Source organism: Microcebus murinus, chromosome 1, assembly GCF_040939455.1.
Source record: "Microcebus murinus isolate Inina chromosome 1, M.murinus_Inina_mat1.0, whole genome shotgun sequence".
NCBI lineage: Eukaryota > Metazoa > Chordata > Mammalia > Primates > Cheirogaleidae > Microcebus > Microcebus murinus.
The window spans coordinates 157,688,952-157,706,253 of NC_134104.1; the positions used below are offsets into that span (position 1 = coordinate 157,688,952).

Sequence of the window (17,302 nt, forward strand, 5' to 3'; positions counted from 1 at the left end):
GACTATATAGATCAATGGAACAGAACTGAAAGTCTAGAAACAAATCTATACAATTGGGCTTTTATGAGCAACTGATTTTTGATAAGGGTTCCAAGACAATTCAATGGGGGAAAAGAAAAATTTCTTCAACAGATGGTACTGGCATCAGTACCATCTGGATTTCTACATGCAAAATAATCAAGGTGAACTCCTATCTCATACTATATACAAAAATTAACTCCAAATGGATCAAAGACCTAAATGTGAGTGTCATAACTATAAAATTCTTAGAAGAAAACCTTGGTGTAAATCTTTGTGACCTTGGATTAGGTGCATGACACCAGAAGCAAAAGCAACCAAAGGAAATAAAGATAAATTAGACTTTACCACAATTAAAAACTTTTGTACTTCAAAGTATACTATCAAGAAAGTGAAAACTCAGGAGAAAATATTTGCAAAACATATCTAAGACGAGTATAATATCTAAAATATATAAAGAACTTCTAGGGCTCAACAATAATAAGATAAATAATCCAATAAAAAATGGGCAAAGGATCTTTAGACATTTCTCTAAAGAAGACATACAAATGACCAATAAATATACATGAAATAATGCTCATGAAATAATGCTCAACATCATTAGTCATTAAGAAATGCAAATCAAAACCACAGTGAGATATACTTTATACCCATTAGGATGGCTATTATTTAAAAAAAAAAAGGAAAATAACAAATGTTGGCAAGGATGTGGAAAAATTAGCACCTGTGTACATTGCTAGTGGGATTAGTAAAACTATGCAAGTACTATGGAAAATAGTTTGTCAGTTCCTTCAAAAATTTAAACACAAAGTTACCGCATGACCCAATAATTCTACTTCTAGTGATATATCCAAAAGAACTGAAACCAGGGGCTGAAAGAGAAATATTTATACACTAATGATCAAAGCAGTATTATTCACAACAGTTAAAACATAAAAACAACCAAAATGCCCATCAACAGATGAATGGATAAACAAAATGGAGTATGTAAACAATGGAATAGTATTCAGCCTTAAAAAGGAATAAAGTTCTGATACATGCTACAGTATGGATGAATCTTGAAAATATTATGCTAAGTAAAATAAGCCAGACACAAAAAGATAAATATAGCATGATTCCATTTATATGTAGTACCTAGAATAGGCAAAATTCACAGACAGAAAGTAGAACAGATTAGATTACTAGTGGGAGAAGGGAGGGGAAAATGGAGAGTTATTGGTTAATGGATACAGGGTTTCTATTTGGGATGAAAAAGTTCTAGAAATGGATAGTAGTGATGATTGTACAATACTGTTAATGGACTTAAAGTCACTGAACTGTGCACTTAAAAATGGTTAAATTGATGAATTTTATGTCATTATATATATATGTGTGTGTGTGTGTATATATATATATATTTTTTTTTTTTTTGAGACAGAGTCTCACTTTGTTGCCCAGGCTAGAGTGAGTGCCATGGCGTCAGCCTAGCTCACAGCAACCTCAAACTCCTGGGCTCAAGCAATCCTCCTGCCTCAGCCTCCCGAGTAGCTGGGACTACAGGCATGCGCCACCATGCCTGGCTGATTTATTTTTTCTATATATATATTAGTTGGCCAATTAATTTCTTTCTATTTATAGTAGAGACGGGGGTCTCACTCTTGCTTAGGCTGGTTTCGAACTCCTGACCTTGAGCAATCTGCCCGCGTCGGCTTCCCAAAGTGCTAGGATTACAGGTGTGAGCCACCGCGCCGGGCCTATGTCATTATATTTTATCACAATAAAAAACTCCCACAAATGGTAGCACATCGCTTATACGGTTTTGCATCCAAATGTCACAAAATAATATATCTTGAAGATCACTGCTTGTATTAACATACTATATTTATTCAACTAGTTCCCCTACTGATGAATATTTAGGTTGTTTCCAAATTTTTGCTCTCCTGCTGAAGCTAAACAATGATGAAATAAACAATGTAAGATACATATACACATACCAATTTGCACATATCAGGAGGTAGAACCAATTTTGGAAAAAATCTGCACATGGGTGAATACATCTGAAGTATAAATTTCTAGAAGTACAAAAGCTGGGTCAAAGCTATGTACATTTTAATTTTTACAGGTATTATCAAATTAACTTCCACAGAAGTACTAATTCACAGGCTACCACAAAGTAGGAGAACACTGCTTCCTCATGCTCTTGTCAACTAGCATAAAATGTCTTCTGGATCTTTGATGATCTGACAGGTAATCTCAACAAAAAGTGAGGGGATCTGAGTAGTCTTAATTTGCATTTCTCTAATGGCTGAGATTGAGCATATTTTCATTTAAGAACTACTGGTAATTTTTCTGCTTTCTCTTCTTAACCTTTTTCCGTTTTCCTGTTGGATGTTGATCTTTTTCTAATTACTTTATAGGAGCTCTTCATATATGAGGGAAATTACATCTCTATGATATACATTGCAAATATTTTCCCAAGGTTGTCATTTGTCTTTGCTTCTGCTAGTTTTAGTGAAGCAGATAGTTTCTATTTTTATATAGTTGAATTAATCAATCTTTTCTTTTTGTTTTTTGGAGACAGAGTCTCACTCTGTCGCCTGGGCTACAGTGCTGTGGCGTCAGCCTAGCTCACAGCAACCTCAAACTCCTGGGCTCAAGTGATCTTCCTGCCTCAACCTCCCGAGTAGCTGGGACTACAGGCACATGCCACCATGCCCGGCTAATTTTTTTCCATTTTTAGTTGTCTGGCTAATTTCTTTCTATTTATAGTAGAGACAGGGTCTTGCTCTTGCTCAGGCTGGTCTCAAACTCCTGAGCTCAAGCAATCCTCCCGCTTTGGCCTCCCAGAGTGCTAGGATTACAGGCGTGAGCCACCGTGCCCAGACTATCAATCTTTTCTTTTTTTTTTTTTAGCCTCAATAAGTTGGGACCTATCAATCTTTTCTCATATGGGTTCTGGGTTTTATGTTGGAGATTAACAAAATTTCTTGCCCATGATTTCTTTTGTTATCTTTATTTGCCTCGTCTTATGGTCATTTAAATATATAATTCATCTGAGAATTTATCTGAAGATGTGAAATATGGCTACAATTTTATTTTTCCAAATAACAATCCAGTTTCCAAATACCATTTAGAGAAAAATTTACTTTTTCTCACTTATTTAGCATGACACCTTTACCATATATTAAATTATATTTGAACCTATTGCTAAACTTTCTATTTTACTCAATTAATTTCTTTACCTGACATACCATAAAATAGCTTTAATTATTATAGTATTTTTTTTTTTTTTTTTTTGAGACAGAGTCTCACTTTGTTGCCCAGGCTAGAGTGAGTGCCGTGGCGTCAGCCTAGCTCAGAGCAACCTCAAACTCCTGGGCTCAAGCAATACTGCTGCCTCAGCCTCCTGAGTAGCTGGGACTACAGGCATGCGTCACCATGCCCGGCTAATTTTCTCTCTATATTAGTTGGCCAATTAATTTCTTTCTATTTATAGTGGAGACGGGGTCTCACTCTTGCTCAGGCTGGTTTCGAACTCCTGACCTTAAGCAATCCGCCTGCCTTGGCCTCCCAGAGTGCTAGGATTACAGGTGTGGGCCACCGCGCCCAGCCTATTATAGTATTATTAATATAACGTTTTAATATATGGTAAGGAAAGACCCCTTTTTACTAATGCTTTTCAGAATTTTTGCATCTATATTCATAAGGGATATTGATCTGTAGTTTTCTTTTTTTTGTTGCATCCTTTCCTGGTTTTGGTATCAGTTATGTTGGCTTCATAAAATGAGTTGGGGAGGATTCCATCCTCCTCCATGTTGTGGAATAATTTCTGCAGGATAGACACCAGTTCTTTGTAGGTGTGGTAAAATTCAGGCGTGAAACCATTTGGTCTGGGACTTTTCTTTTTAGGAAGGGTTTCTATTGCTGTTTGAATTTCAGTACTTGATATTGGTCTGTTCAGGAATTCTATTTCTTGCTGATTGAGCCTACCGAGGCTGTGTGTTTCTAAAAATTTGTCCATTTCCTCCACATTTTCCAGTTTGTGTGCACAAAGGTTTTTGTAGTATTCATAAAATCAACTCACACTGGGTAACAGACTTAAACCTAATGTATGAAACTATTAGAATTCTAGAGGAAAACATTGCAAATATTCTTCTAGACATTGGCCTAGGCAATGAATTTATGAAGAAGGCCCCAGAGGCAATCACAGCAACAACAAAAATAAATAAATGGGACCTGATAAAACTAAAAACTTCTGGGCCAGGTGCAATGGCTCATGCCTGTAATCCTAGCACTCTGGGAGGCTGAGGTGGGCAGATCACTCAAGGTCAGGAGTGTGAAACCAGCCTGAGCAAGAGTGAGGCCCTGTCTCTTAATTGGACAACTAAAAATATAGTCTCCTTTAGGATGTCAAAATAATTTAATGGCCTGATATTTATTACTTGAAATGTGATACTGAAATAATCTTCTTGGAAGAGAAATAGGAACACTCACACACTGCTGGTGGGACTGCAAACTAATGCAACCTCTGTGGAAAGCAATATGAAGGTAACTTAAAGAGATACAAATAGATCTACCATTTGATCTAGCAATCCCATTACTGGGCATCTACCCCAAATAACAAAAGACATTCCATAAAAAAGACATCTGCACTCGAATGTTTATAGCAGCACAATTCACAATTGCAAAGATGTGGAAACAACCCAAGTGCCCATCAATACATGAGTGGATTAATAAAATGTGGTATATGTATACCATGGAGTACTATTCAGCTATAAGAAACAATGGTGATCTAGCACCTCTTGTATTTTCCTGGATAGAGCTGGAACCCATTCTACTAAGTGAAGTATCACAAGAATGGAAAAATAAGCACCACATGTGTTCACCAGCAAATTGGTTTCACTGATCACCACCTAAGGTGATCACATACAGGAATAACATTTATCTGGCGTCAGGCAGATGGGAGGGAGGAGGAGGGTGTGGGACATAATGAGTGTGATGCGTACCATTTGGGGGATGGACACGCTTAAATCTCTGACTCGAGGGGGTAGGGGGGCATGGGAAACATACGTAACCTTAACATTTGTACCCCCATAATATGCTGAAATAAAAAATATCAGTTTATGTAGTCTCAACTTCTTTGCAAGAAAATTCCCACTGGTATACCTATTTGGATTCCATTAAAGATTAATTTAGGGAAAATGGACATCTTTATGATGTCAAGACCTATCTAAGCACATGGTATGCTTTTCAGTTTGTTCAAGCATTCCCCCAATAGCATTTAAAAACTTTCTTCATACAGATATGGCACATATTCCATTAAGTTTATCCAAGGTATTTTATCTTATTACTGAATCTTTTAAAATAATAGATTTGTTATTAATTTTATACTCAACTATCTTCTTCTTTTTTTTTTTTTTTTTGAGACAGAGTCTCACTTTGTTGCCCAGGCTAGAGTGAGTGCCGTGGTGTCAGCTTACCTCACAGCAACCTCAAACTCCTGGGCTCAAGCAATCCTTCTGCCTCAGCCTTCCGAGTAGCTGGGACTATAGGCATGTGCCATCATGCCCAGCTAACTTTTTCTATATATTTTTAGTTGTCCAATTAATTTGTTTCTATTTTGAGGTTGCTGTGAGCTAGGCTGACACCACGGCACTCACTCTAGCCTGGGCAACAAAGTGAGACTCTGTCTCAAAAAAAAAAACAAAAAAAACTATAATAATTAAAGCTATTTTATGGTACGTCAGGTACAAAAATTGAGTAAAATAGAGAGTTTAGCAATAGGTTCAAATATAATTTAATATACGGTAAAGGTGTCATCTAAATAAGTGAGAAAAAGTAAATTTTTCTCTAAATGGTATTTGGAAACTGGATAGTTATTTGGAAAAATAAAATTGTAGCCATATTTCACATCTTAACTTCAGATAAATTCTCAGATGAATTATATATTTAATAAAAAAGAGAGAAGATAGTTGAGTATAAAATTAATAACAAATCTATTATTTTAAAAGATTCAGTAATAAGATAAAATACCTTGGATAAACTTAATGGAATATGTGCCATATCTGTATGAAGAAAGTTTTTAAATGCTATTGAGGGAATGCTTGAACAAACTGAAAAGCATACCATGTGCTCAGATAGGTCTTGACATCATAAAGATGTCCATTTTCCCTAAATTAATCTTTAATGGAACCCAAATCCACGCCAACATTTATTGTTTTGGGACTTTTTGATAAAGGCCATTCTACAGGTGCATGCCTGTAGTCCCAGCTACTAGGGAGGCTAAGGCAGAAGGATTGCTTGAGCCCAGGAGTTTGAGGTTGTTATGAGCTAGGCTGACTCCACGGCACTCTAGCCTGGGCAACAGAGTCAGACTCTGTCCCCCCCCCAAAAAAAAACTAAAATGCTTCTGCACAAAGAAACTGTCACAAGAGCAAACAGACAACCTACAGAATGGGAGAAAATTTCCGCATGCTACACATCCAATAAGGAGGTGATAACTAGAATCTATTTAGAACTCAGGAAAATCAGCAAGAAAAAATCAAAAACCCTATCAAAAAGTGGGCTAAGAACATGAACAGAAACTTTTCAAAAGAAGACAGAATAATGGCCAACAAACTTATGAAAAAATGCTCAACATCTCTAATCATCGGGGAAATGCAAATCAAAACCACACTGAGATATCATTTATCTCTAGTGAGAATGGCCTTTATCAAAAAGTCCCAAAACAATAAATGTTGGCGTGGATGCGGAGAATTTTCCTGATTTTTATTTTGTTTCTTTTTTGATATGATTTTAAAAATTATTTACTGAGAGGATCATATGGTCTTTGTTTTTGCTTCTGTTTATGTGGTTGATTACATTTATAGATTTATGTATGTTGAACCATCCCTGCATGGGATGAAGCCTACTTGGTTGCGATGGATTGTTTTCTTGATAAGCACCTGGATTCGGTTAGCTAGGATTTTGTTGAGAATTTTTTAGTAGAGATGGGGTCTTGCTCTTGCTCAGGCTGGTCTCGAACTTCTGAGCTCAAATGATCTGCTCGCCTCGGTCTCCCAGGGTGCTAGGATTATAGGCGTGAGCCACCGCGTGTGGCCCATCTTACTTCTCTTACTGTTTGCCATGGTTTCTTAGTTGATTCTCTTGAATTTTCATCTCCTTATTTTCCCCATTTTAGACTTCTGTTTCTAATTGCACTGGCTAGTCCCTTCAGAACAATGTTAAGTAAGAGCAATAAGGACATCCATATTTTGCTCTTGACCTTAACAAGAATGTTAACGTTCTTAACAACTTACTAAACATTTACATGCAAAACAGGTCAGAAACATTTCAGAAGCTTAAAACAGCTACAAATTACTATCACTGCCTTGGACTTACACAACACTTTATTTACATAATCCAAAGGCATTTGAATTCAGCAAAGAGACAGTAAAGATTTTTCATATTTTATAGAAAGAAAAATATACATTTGGAAAGGATAAGACTTCTGCTCACAGCTAAAGAATGAAAGTGCTTGGTGGCCCTGAAATGAATGTGGTATCTCTGTGTCTTGAGTTGGGGCTCCTACCAGACTCCGAAAAGACAGGGAAAGATGAAAGTTTATGAAGCTGCATTTAATAAAGTACAAAAATTGTATAAAACCTGCTGGATTTTTCTTGGAACTGTAATGAACCCACGGGTCAACCTGGGGAAAATTGACATCTTTACAATATTGAATCTTCTGGCTATAAACATAATAGATCACTTTCATTTATTTAGGGTTGTCTTGAATTCATTTTCTTTTCTTTCTTTTGTTTTTAGAGACAGGGTATTGCTCTGTCACCTAGGTTGGGGTACAGTGGTACAATCATAGCTCTTTGCAGTCTTGAACTCCTGGGCTCAAGCGAGCCTCCTGCCTCAACCTCTTGAGTAGCTGGGACTACAGGCATGAGCCACTGTGCCCAGCTAGATCTTCTTTAATTTCTCCCAGTAATTTTCGTATAGTTTTGTGTCTGTGTGGGTGTCTTATAAGATTTATTGCTAGGTATTCAATGTAAACGGCATATTTAATTTTCTTACTGTTTACTGATGGTAAATAGAAATATAAATATCTTGATATTTTCATTATTAATTATACCTAATACTTTATCTGAATATCTCTTGGATTTTCTATGTAACTAATAAAGTTTTTGAAAAAAAACTGACCCTTTTGTTTTTTCTTTCAAATCTTTAAAGCTTTTATTTTTCTTGTACTAAGGATAGTTTTTTAACCAATGAAGCTTTAGAAAAATCTACTATTAAGAAAACAGAACCTACAAATAAATTAGGAATTGGCATGTTTTAGGAGAACCAGTTCTAGAAATTTTATCATACAGAGGTTAAGTGTGGAGATACTCTCTGCCAGGTGTGACCATCCGATCATTGCTTAAGTTAATGAAGACAGTTAACTCTTTAACAGAACTGAACAAAGAACATATGTATAACAGTTAGGAAAATAGGACTGCCTCCTTCTGTGTATGTAACAGAAGATGAAAAACCTCACCTAATTATCTTCAAAACTTCTATTTCAGAGAAAGAAAAAAAGTACAAAGATAAGATTTACATACAACAGTGTGTACAGTTAACACAATGAAATCATAACTCCTCCAAAGCTTATGTAATAAAACCCATTTTCTTTGGGGGTTGGGGAATACTGAATTCCACAAGCTAGGATGAAATTCCATTTTGTGACTACTACGTGCATTTTCTTTTCAGTTTCATCTCAAGATGAAGTAAACTTACGTCTTACTTTGCATGCCTGTTGTATTGCCTAATATTGCTGGTACCTCCTTTCACTCTCCAAAGTATCCCAGCTATTTATAAACCAACCAGTAGAGTGGGAAAATGTAGGTTTTAGTTCTGGCTCACTCCTTAGGCAGTAACTTCACCTTTTTGAGAATATCAGCATCTTCTTATAGGGTCATGCTGAGAATCAAATGAGATCTTGGATATAAAACTGGTATTAAACTGTAGAATGCAACATACTCTAGTAGATGGCTTTAGAAAGGAATTACTCCAAGTCATTTCAGTGAAAATGGAGAAGGAGGGAGCTCCAAGGGCTATTCCTTCACAAAAATACTGAAAAAACCCAGGAAAAACTATCAGAATCAACTTTATCAGAACTCTGGAAAATAGTCGAAAGTTTATAGCAATCAAGCAAACTAATTAAGGAAAAAACTTAATTAAGAAAAAAGTGACTGAAACTTGGCAGGAGAGCTTTAACTTATCCTCATTCTTCCCTCCAGCTCCCTTTGTTGCAAGACTCAGCGGCAGTCTTGCAGATGGCAGCCTGCATTCCTGGTGTGAATTTGAGCAGTCCTTGTGCTCAAAGAATTGTAGTTATCTGTTTTGATCTGTTGGGTGGCTTCCTAAAGGCTAACACAGGTTGCCTGCCTTTATTTTGCCTAACTTGGAATTCTCTCAGGGTGGAGAAGTGGTTAAAAGTATTTTTGTTGAAAACATTTTCTCTTAGTCTGTTTGTGTGCTATAATAGAATACCACAGACTAGGTAATTTATAAAGAAGAGAAATTTATTTTTTCACAGTTCTGGAGGCTGAGAAGTCCAAGATTAAGGTGCCAGCATCTGGTAAGGGCCTTCTTGCTGCATCCTCACATGGCAGAAGGGCATGAGTGCAAGAGAGAGCAAACTCACTTACATGAGCCCTTTTTATAACACAATCTATTCATGAGGGCTCTGCCAAATATCTCCTCAAAGGTCCCACCTCCCAATACCGATGCACTGGGGATTAAGTTTTAACTTAGTGAATTTTGAAGGAGACACAAACATTCAAACCATAGCACATTTAATGGCAAATGAACCAGCTGCTGCCAGCTGGGACAAAGGCCATCTATCAGTTGTGGCAAACTGTATACATGCCAAAAAGCCTGGGAAGAAAAAAGGTGGGGAGTGAGATGCTTTGGAGAATAAGGGTTTTAAAAGTGTCTACATATTTCTGGAAACCTATAAGGCCATGCACATGTCAACAATAGGGAGCATGCTTAGAAAAGACCTTACAAGGCCCTAAGCTCTCATCTCTGGTTGACCTTCAAGCTCTGCACAATATAAGCAAGAAGTAAAGGCAAAGGCAGAGTGTTGAAGGTATGTTCCAACATATGCAGAGAACCCAGCTGCAGAGACTGAGAGGCTTATTTTGCTCCAGGCATTTAAGAAAAACCCTGTCAAATCACTAGCTGATCACTAAGCTAACAGAACAGAAACTATAGTGATCACACACAACAAAGAATATAACCTCCCCCCCCAAAAAAAAAAAAATTAGGAAAGTCACTGAACAAACAACTACAATCCATAATAAGCAGTAAGAACAAAGCCTGAGGAAGGGGGTAGAATCTGACTTCTAGAGTTATCACATTATAATACCTCAAATGTCTAGTTTTCAATAAAAAATGATGAGGCATACAAGGAAACTAAAGTATGGCCCATTCATAGAAAAGAAAGAAATGAACAGAAATTGTTCCTAAGGAAGCCCAGACATTGGACTTACTAAACAAAAACTTTAAATCAACTGTCTTAAATATACTCGAAGAACTAGAATAAACCAATATAATGTCTAACCACATAGAGAATATCAATAAAGAGACAAATTATAAAAAACTACATTGAAATTTGGGGGCTGAAAAGTATAGTAACTGAAATGAAAAATTTATTAGAGGGGTTCAACATAACATTTTGAGTGGGCAGAACAATCAGTGCACTTGAAGAAAGTCTGAGAAGCAGAAAGAAAAAAAAAACTAAAGAAAAATGAAGAGTCTATAAACTTCAACTCAACATCAAAAAAAAAAGATAGAAAAGAAGAATGAAGAGTCAAAGATACTTGTGAGACACCATTAAGTGTACCAATATAAGTATAATGAGAGTTCCAGGAGAACAGAGAAAGGAACAGAAAAAATATTTGAAGAAATAACGGCCAAAACGTTCCCAAATTTTATGAGAGATATGAAAGAAAAAAAAAACTATCAACTGAAAATTCTACATTTAACAGAACTATCCTTTAAAAATGAAGGTAAAATTAAGACATTTCCAGAAAAACAAAGGATGAGGGAGTTTATCACTATTACTACTGCCCTAGAAGAAATGCTAAAGGGAGTCCTTCAGGCTGAAATGAAAGGACATTTTTAATAGCAGGATATCATGAAGAAAAAAGAAAAAAAATGAAATGAAAGGACACTAGGCAATATCCAGAAGCTATATAAAGAAACAAAACACACCAGTAGATAGAACCACATAGGTAAATATAAAAAAGCTAGTATTACTATATTTTAGGTTGTAACCCCTCTTGCCTTTTTCTACCATAATTAAAAATCTATGTCAATGGGCACACAAATGTGACAACAGTAACACACAAAAGGAGGGATGTAGCTGTATGGGAGCAGAGTTTTTGTATACTATTGAAACTGTCACTATTAATTCCAACTAGATGCTCATAAATCTAAGATGTTAATCTTAGATTTAATCCCCAGGGGGATTAAATTACATCTAAGATGTAATCCCCAGGGTAACCACTAAGAAAATAACTAACAAACAATAAACAACATGGTTGCCCTAACCAAAGGAGACTTCAGTCCCACCTTCATTATGCACCTATTGTGTCTCTTAGCTGGGTTTACACTGGGACACGAGGCTCTGGAGTACTGCTTTAGTCTGGATCGCAACTTAAAAGGAAGACATTCCCTGCTGCAGAAACTCAGGAAGAATGTAATGATTTCATGGGTCTTTGTTCCCTCTTCCCAGAATGAGGAGGTGAAAATGTATTGAGCTTTCAGACATTTAGACATTTTCACTATATCCAATTCTGAAAAAATTCAAAGCACCAAAAACAACCTACTAAACATTAAAGTAATCAAACAAAGTCTAAGTGTAAAATATTTTTTTGGATACAGGGTCTCATGCTGTTACCCAGGCTGGAGTGCAGTGGCCCAATCATAGCTCACTACAACCTTGAATTGCTGGGCTCAAGTAATCTTCCTGTCTTAGCCTCCTGAGTAGCTAGGACTATAGGTATGCATCACCACACCCGGCTAATTATTATTTTTATTTTTTTGGTAGAGATGGGGTCTTGCTATGTTGCCCAGGCTGGTATCTGACTCCTGGGCTCAAGTGATCCTCCTGCCTTGGCCTCCAAAAGTGCTGGGATTACAGGTGTAAGCCACCACATCCAGCCTAAAATACTTTTTAATCTGCAAATTTCTTTTTGGTTTGTAAGCATGGTGGCTTCTTCAAAGCCATGAGCAATCAATGTAAAGCTTGTGACTAGTAACCTTTTAGAAAACTACTCTAACAGATGTAATGAGTAGCTGGCACAAGTAAACTACAGAGTTAACTCAAGGCCAGAAGAAATACAATAGCTGAAAAACATGCTTGTATATGATGCATACAATTAGATCTAAGAAGAAGAATGCCACTGTGAACACTTGGTAGGATGACAGAACAGAAATCAAAACAAGAGTCTGGAATGGGGACAATAACATTACCTGGATTAAGAGTGCAATAGAGACTGTAAGTCTTTTGACTGTTCTCTGTTTCTTACCTTATTCACAACATATTCTCCATGCAGCAGCCATAGTGATTCCTCTAATGTGTATGTCAGCTCATACTACCACTTTGCTCAAACCCCTTCCAGGACTTCCCTTTTACTCTAAACTTAATCTCTACATTACCTACAGGACCTACCATGACCAGATGTCCACCTCAGAGGGTTCATCCCGTACCATAACCCACTGCCCTGCTCTAGCCATCCAGTTTTCTTATTGTGTCTCAAACATGCCTTTGCATTTGGCATCTGCTATGCCTAAAGGGAATAAAACCTCAGATACTCAAATGGTTTTCTTCCTCACTTCCTTCAGAGCTCTATTCACAAGTCACCTACCAGAGGAGCATTTTCTGACCACAGGACTTTGCCTCAATACTATTCTCTATCCTCTTACTCTGCTTTATTTTTATTTTATTATATTTATTTTTTATAGCCTAATTACCACCTGATTTTTTTTTTGAGACAGAGTCTCACTCTGTAGCCTAGGCTAGAGTGCCGTGGCGTCAACCTAGCTCACAACAACTTCAAACTCCTGGGCTCAAGTGATCCTCCTGCCTCAGCTTCCCGAGTAGCTGGGACTACAGGTGTGCATCATGCCCGGCTAATTTTTTCTATATATTTTTAGTTGGCCAATTAATTTCTTTCTATTTTTAGTAGAGACAGGGTCTCGCTCTTGCTCAGGCTGGTTTTGAACTCCTGACCTTGAGCGATCTGCCCACCTCGGCCTCCCAGAGTGCTTGGATTACAGGCGTGAGCCACCGTGCCCAGCCTACCACCTGATGTTTTATATATTTATCTATTTATTTTTAGACACAGTCTCACTCTGTTGCCCTGGCTAGAGTATGGTGGCATCAGCCTAGCTCACAGCAACTTCAAACTCCTGGGGTCAAGTGATCCTCCTGCCTCAGCTTCCCGAGTAGCTGGGACTACAGGTGTGCACAAAAGGCCCGGCTAATTTTTCTATTTTTAGTAGAGACAGGGTCTCACTTTTACTCAGGCTGGTCTCGAACTCCTGAACTCAAGACATTCTCTTGCCTCGGCTGCCCAGAGTGCTAGGATTACTGCTGTGAGCCACCGCACCCTGCCTATATTTATTTTTTAATTTATTTATTAACTCCCCAACCTCTGCCCCAATGTAAGTCTTTAAGACGGCAGAGATTTAGATTTGTTCCCTGATACATATTTAACAGTGCTATATACAGAACAGTGTCTAGTACAGAAGTAGTATTCAATCAGTTTTTATGGAATGAATGTGATTAAATGAAAAAGCACAAATACCTACCCAGAATACATGTCATAGGGCAGGTTTCTTCCAGATTACTCAGAAATACTTCTTTTTTGTAGAACATTTTTGTGGGCTCATGCTCTGTCTCTTCTGGGTGAATAAAGATGGGGCCATAAAAATATGCAGCTCCATCTCGAACCCATACTTTTTCAATTCTTAAGAGAAAAATGGAGAAATCAAATTAAAATAGTTTCATTCTTGAAGGGTTAACAAAATTTCCATTAACCAAAAACTTAATAATATGTACCATTTAGAGGAGTTTCACTGGCTGTTTTGATAAGACAACTTCGTTGATTTTTCCCCCCTTTAATCACATGAGAAGATACTTGGAAAGAGAGAAAAGAATATTTGGCTACTCATCTGAGGGAAAAAATATTTTAACATAATATCAAAGTATATAATGTAATAGTTTTATCTGACTACCAGAATGTCTTCCTGAGATGCTCAAGATGAAAACACAATTAACCATATGTCACTAGACCTATGAGCCAAGTAAAGACACAAACCATCAATGTTTGGGGTGAGATCACATGAGGGGCAGACATTCCTTTAAGATAGTTGTTTATGATCTTTTTTTGAAGATCAAGATCTAGTATTCCTTCACCCCTTGAGAATCTGATGAAAGCCAGATATCTCCCCAGAAATAAATGAAAATTAACACCTGGCTATGAGGTACTATAGTATTCCTCACAAGCAACCATAAAGTTGATATTATTACAGTCCCATATTGTCATGGTTCTTGACATGAATCAGCATCCTCATCTCAGTTAACGGTAACTCTATCCTTCTAGTTCCTCAGGTCAATTACACACGAGTCACCCTTGACTTCTCTCAGACCCAACATCCCATTTATTAAGAATACTATTAATTTGAACTTAAAAATAGTAATCTTTGCAATTACCCTGGTCTGAGCCACCATCATTCTTGCAATAGCCTCCTAGCAAATTCCCTTGCTTCTACCCTTGATCCTTTACAGTCTATTTTCAACAACAAACAGGCAGAGCAATCCTATTAAGACCCTAGTCAAACATCACTTCTGTACTTGAAACAATCCAATGGCATGCCATTTAACTCAGTAAAAGACCCAGGTCTCTAAGGTAATGGTCTCTGAGGCCCTATATGATTTGCACCCTATCCCTAAGCCCTCATCTCCTACCTAACTTACGCATGCTCTCTCCTAGTAACAAATTCTGCTGGTTTGAACAGGCCTGGCATGCTATTCTCTCAGGTATTTATACTAGGTGTTCCCTCAGCCTGGAATATTTTCTTCTTAGATATTCACTTTCTTGACTTCTTCAAGTATTGGCTCAGTTACCAGCTTCTCAGTGAGGACTATACAGACCACTCTGCTTGCTCCAACCATGGGACCCCCAACATACCTTATCCTGTTCTATTTTTTCTAGAGCACATATCATGATCTAACATACTATACACTTTACTTATTCAAGATGTTTAGTACTGTCTTCTCACTAGAAGGAGGCTCCACAGACCTAAGAATAATTATTTTATTCACTAGTGTACCCTCAGAGACTAGTAAATAGTAGGTATAATAACTTACTGAATAATGAACACATATGATGAAGAAACCAAAGCCCAGTGAGGTAAATCATTTGCCTAAGGACATGTGACTAGCAAGCTGGGTCTTAAACCAAGATCTCCTGGAACCAACTACTGTTCTTAACTACTATTTGTCTACTGCCCAATCCTGTACTGGACTCCTTTACTGCTGTTTTTGCCATTCAACCATACTTCTGTCCTTTTGTCAATTATTTGTTCATCAAGTATCTGAGCTCCTACTATGTTTTATGCACTGTGATTTCAGCAGTGGATACAAAGGTGAGAAAAAAAGAGTTCCTGCTTTCAGGGCATTCATAAACTCAGGGTACAGAAACTTAAAAAAAATAAAATAAACACAATAAGTGATATGTACTCTCTAAGGAGAAGAAAATATGAGGTGCTCTGAGCCTGTGTAACAGGGAGACTTAACCTAGTCTGCAGGGGACAGGAAAGACCGCCTTTTATTTTTTTTTTTTTTTTTGAGACAGAGTCTCACTTTGTTGTCCAGGCTAGAGTGAGTGCCGTGGAGTCAGCCTAGCTCACAGCAACCTCAAACTCCTGGGCTTGAGTGATCCTTCTGCCTCAGCCTCCCGAGTAGCTGGGACTACAGGCATGCGCCACCATGCCCGGCTAATTTTTTTTTTTTTTATATATATATCAGTTGGCCAATTAATTTCTTTCTATTTATAGTAGAGACGGGGTCTCGCTCTTGCTCAGGCTGGTTTTGAACTCCTGACCTTGAGCAATCCGCCCGCCTCGGCCTCCCAAGAGCTAGGATTACAGGCGTGAGCCACAGCGCCCGGCCAAGACCGCCTTTTAAGGAAGTGCCATTTCAAATTTAAGTTAAAGGAGTTTACCATATTAAGTATGCAGGGAGATTTCTGAGCTGAGAGCTCAGTAGTAAATGGTGGGAGAAGAAAATAAAAGAGCCCGGGAGTAATTTAAAGAAGAATATGTTGTTAGAGGTAAAAGTGGGTGAAGTATTGTAGGAGAGAAAGCTGGAGAAGTTGCCAGGGGAAGGCCTTTCGTCTTCATCCTAAGAGTGATGAATTTCTATTGGCTCCAAATCTCTCCCACCCAATCTCATCTTCCCTACTTCAATGATACTCACCTGCCCACACGAGGGCGCACCAGGCCATGGGATTTGATGAAGACACAGTCGCCAACTTTAAGCCACATGTCATTGTAACGAAGCTGCTCAAAGTAGTGACAACCTGGTTCACCATTGGACATTTCCACAGGGACATCTTCTTTGTCCTGTGGTAAAGGAAACTGGTTGAAGAAAGGTAGCTGACAGTCAAAGAGTAGATAGAGAAGATAAGGGGAAAAAAGCCGACTTTCCTTTGCATTAACTTAAAAGAAAAAACCACCACACACAGAAGCTTTGACATAGGTTAGAAAACCAAAAAATTAGGTTGCTGAAATCAAACTAAGTCTTAACAAGTATTGTGCCTATTTTAAATTTCTAGTTAATTTTCATAAAATGTTACCCCAAGATGCTTTTATTCTCTGCTTTCTTCCCTCATTACGAAAGCCTTTAGAAAAAAATATGCTGAAGACTTATCTGCATTTAAAAGTAGACTCATTCATGCATTACTATAAAGAGCAAATTCTACACAAGCTTTCTCTTCACCACAGTCACTGAGCTCCCTTGATATCGTAACATTAAAAACGGACATATTTTAAAATTACACAATTTTAATTTATTCTAACATGGAAAGGCACATCCAGCCTCTGTGACAAACGCACACACTCTGTGAATAAATTAAGGAGTCTGTCACCTACTAGCTGCTGTGATGTTGGGCAAATTACTTGACCTCTTATGCCTTAATTTCCTCCTCTGTAAAATGAGGATAATGATAGCGTGACCACCAGATGGAGTTGTTAGGAAGCT

General features: G+C 37.6%; 1 protein-coding gene across 42 annotated transcripts in view; it reads right to left on the reverse strand.

Moving 5' to 3' along the window:
- Positions 1–17,302, reverse strand: part of PBRM1 (polybromo 1) — a 129,163-nt gene that overhangs the window by 17,656 nt on the left and 94,205 nt on the right. For all 42 annotated transcript variants that reach the window (XM_076008375.1, XM_012771534.2, XM_076008409.1 and 39 more), the window contains 2 exons: positions 16,520–16,665; positions 13,849–14,006 (listed from right to left, as the gene is read on the reverse strand). In XM_076008375.1, the coding sequence (XP_075864490.1) occupies positions 13,849–14,006; positions 16,520–16,665 (304 nt within the window). The remainder of the gene's footprint in view (positions 1–13,848; positions 14,007–16,519; positions 16,666–17,302) is intronic.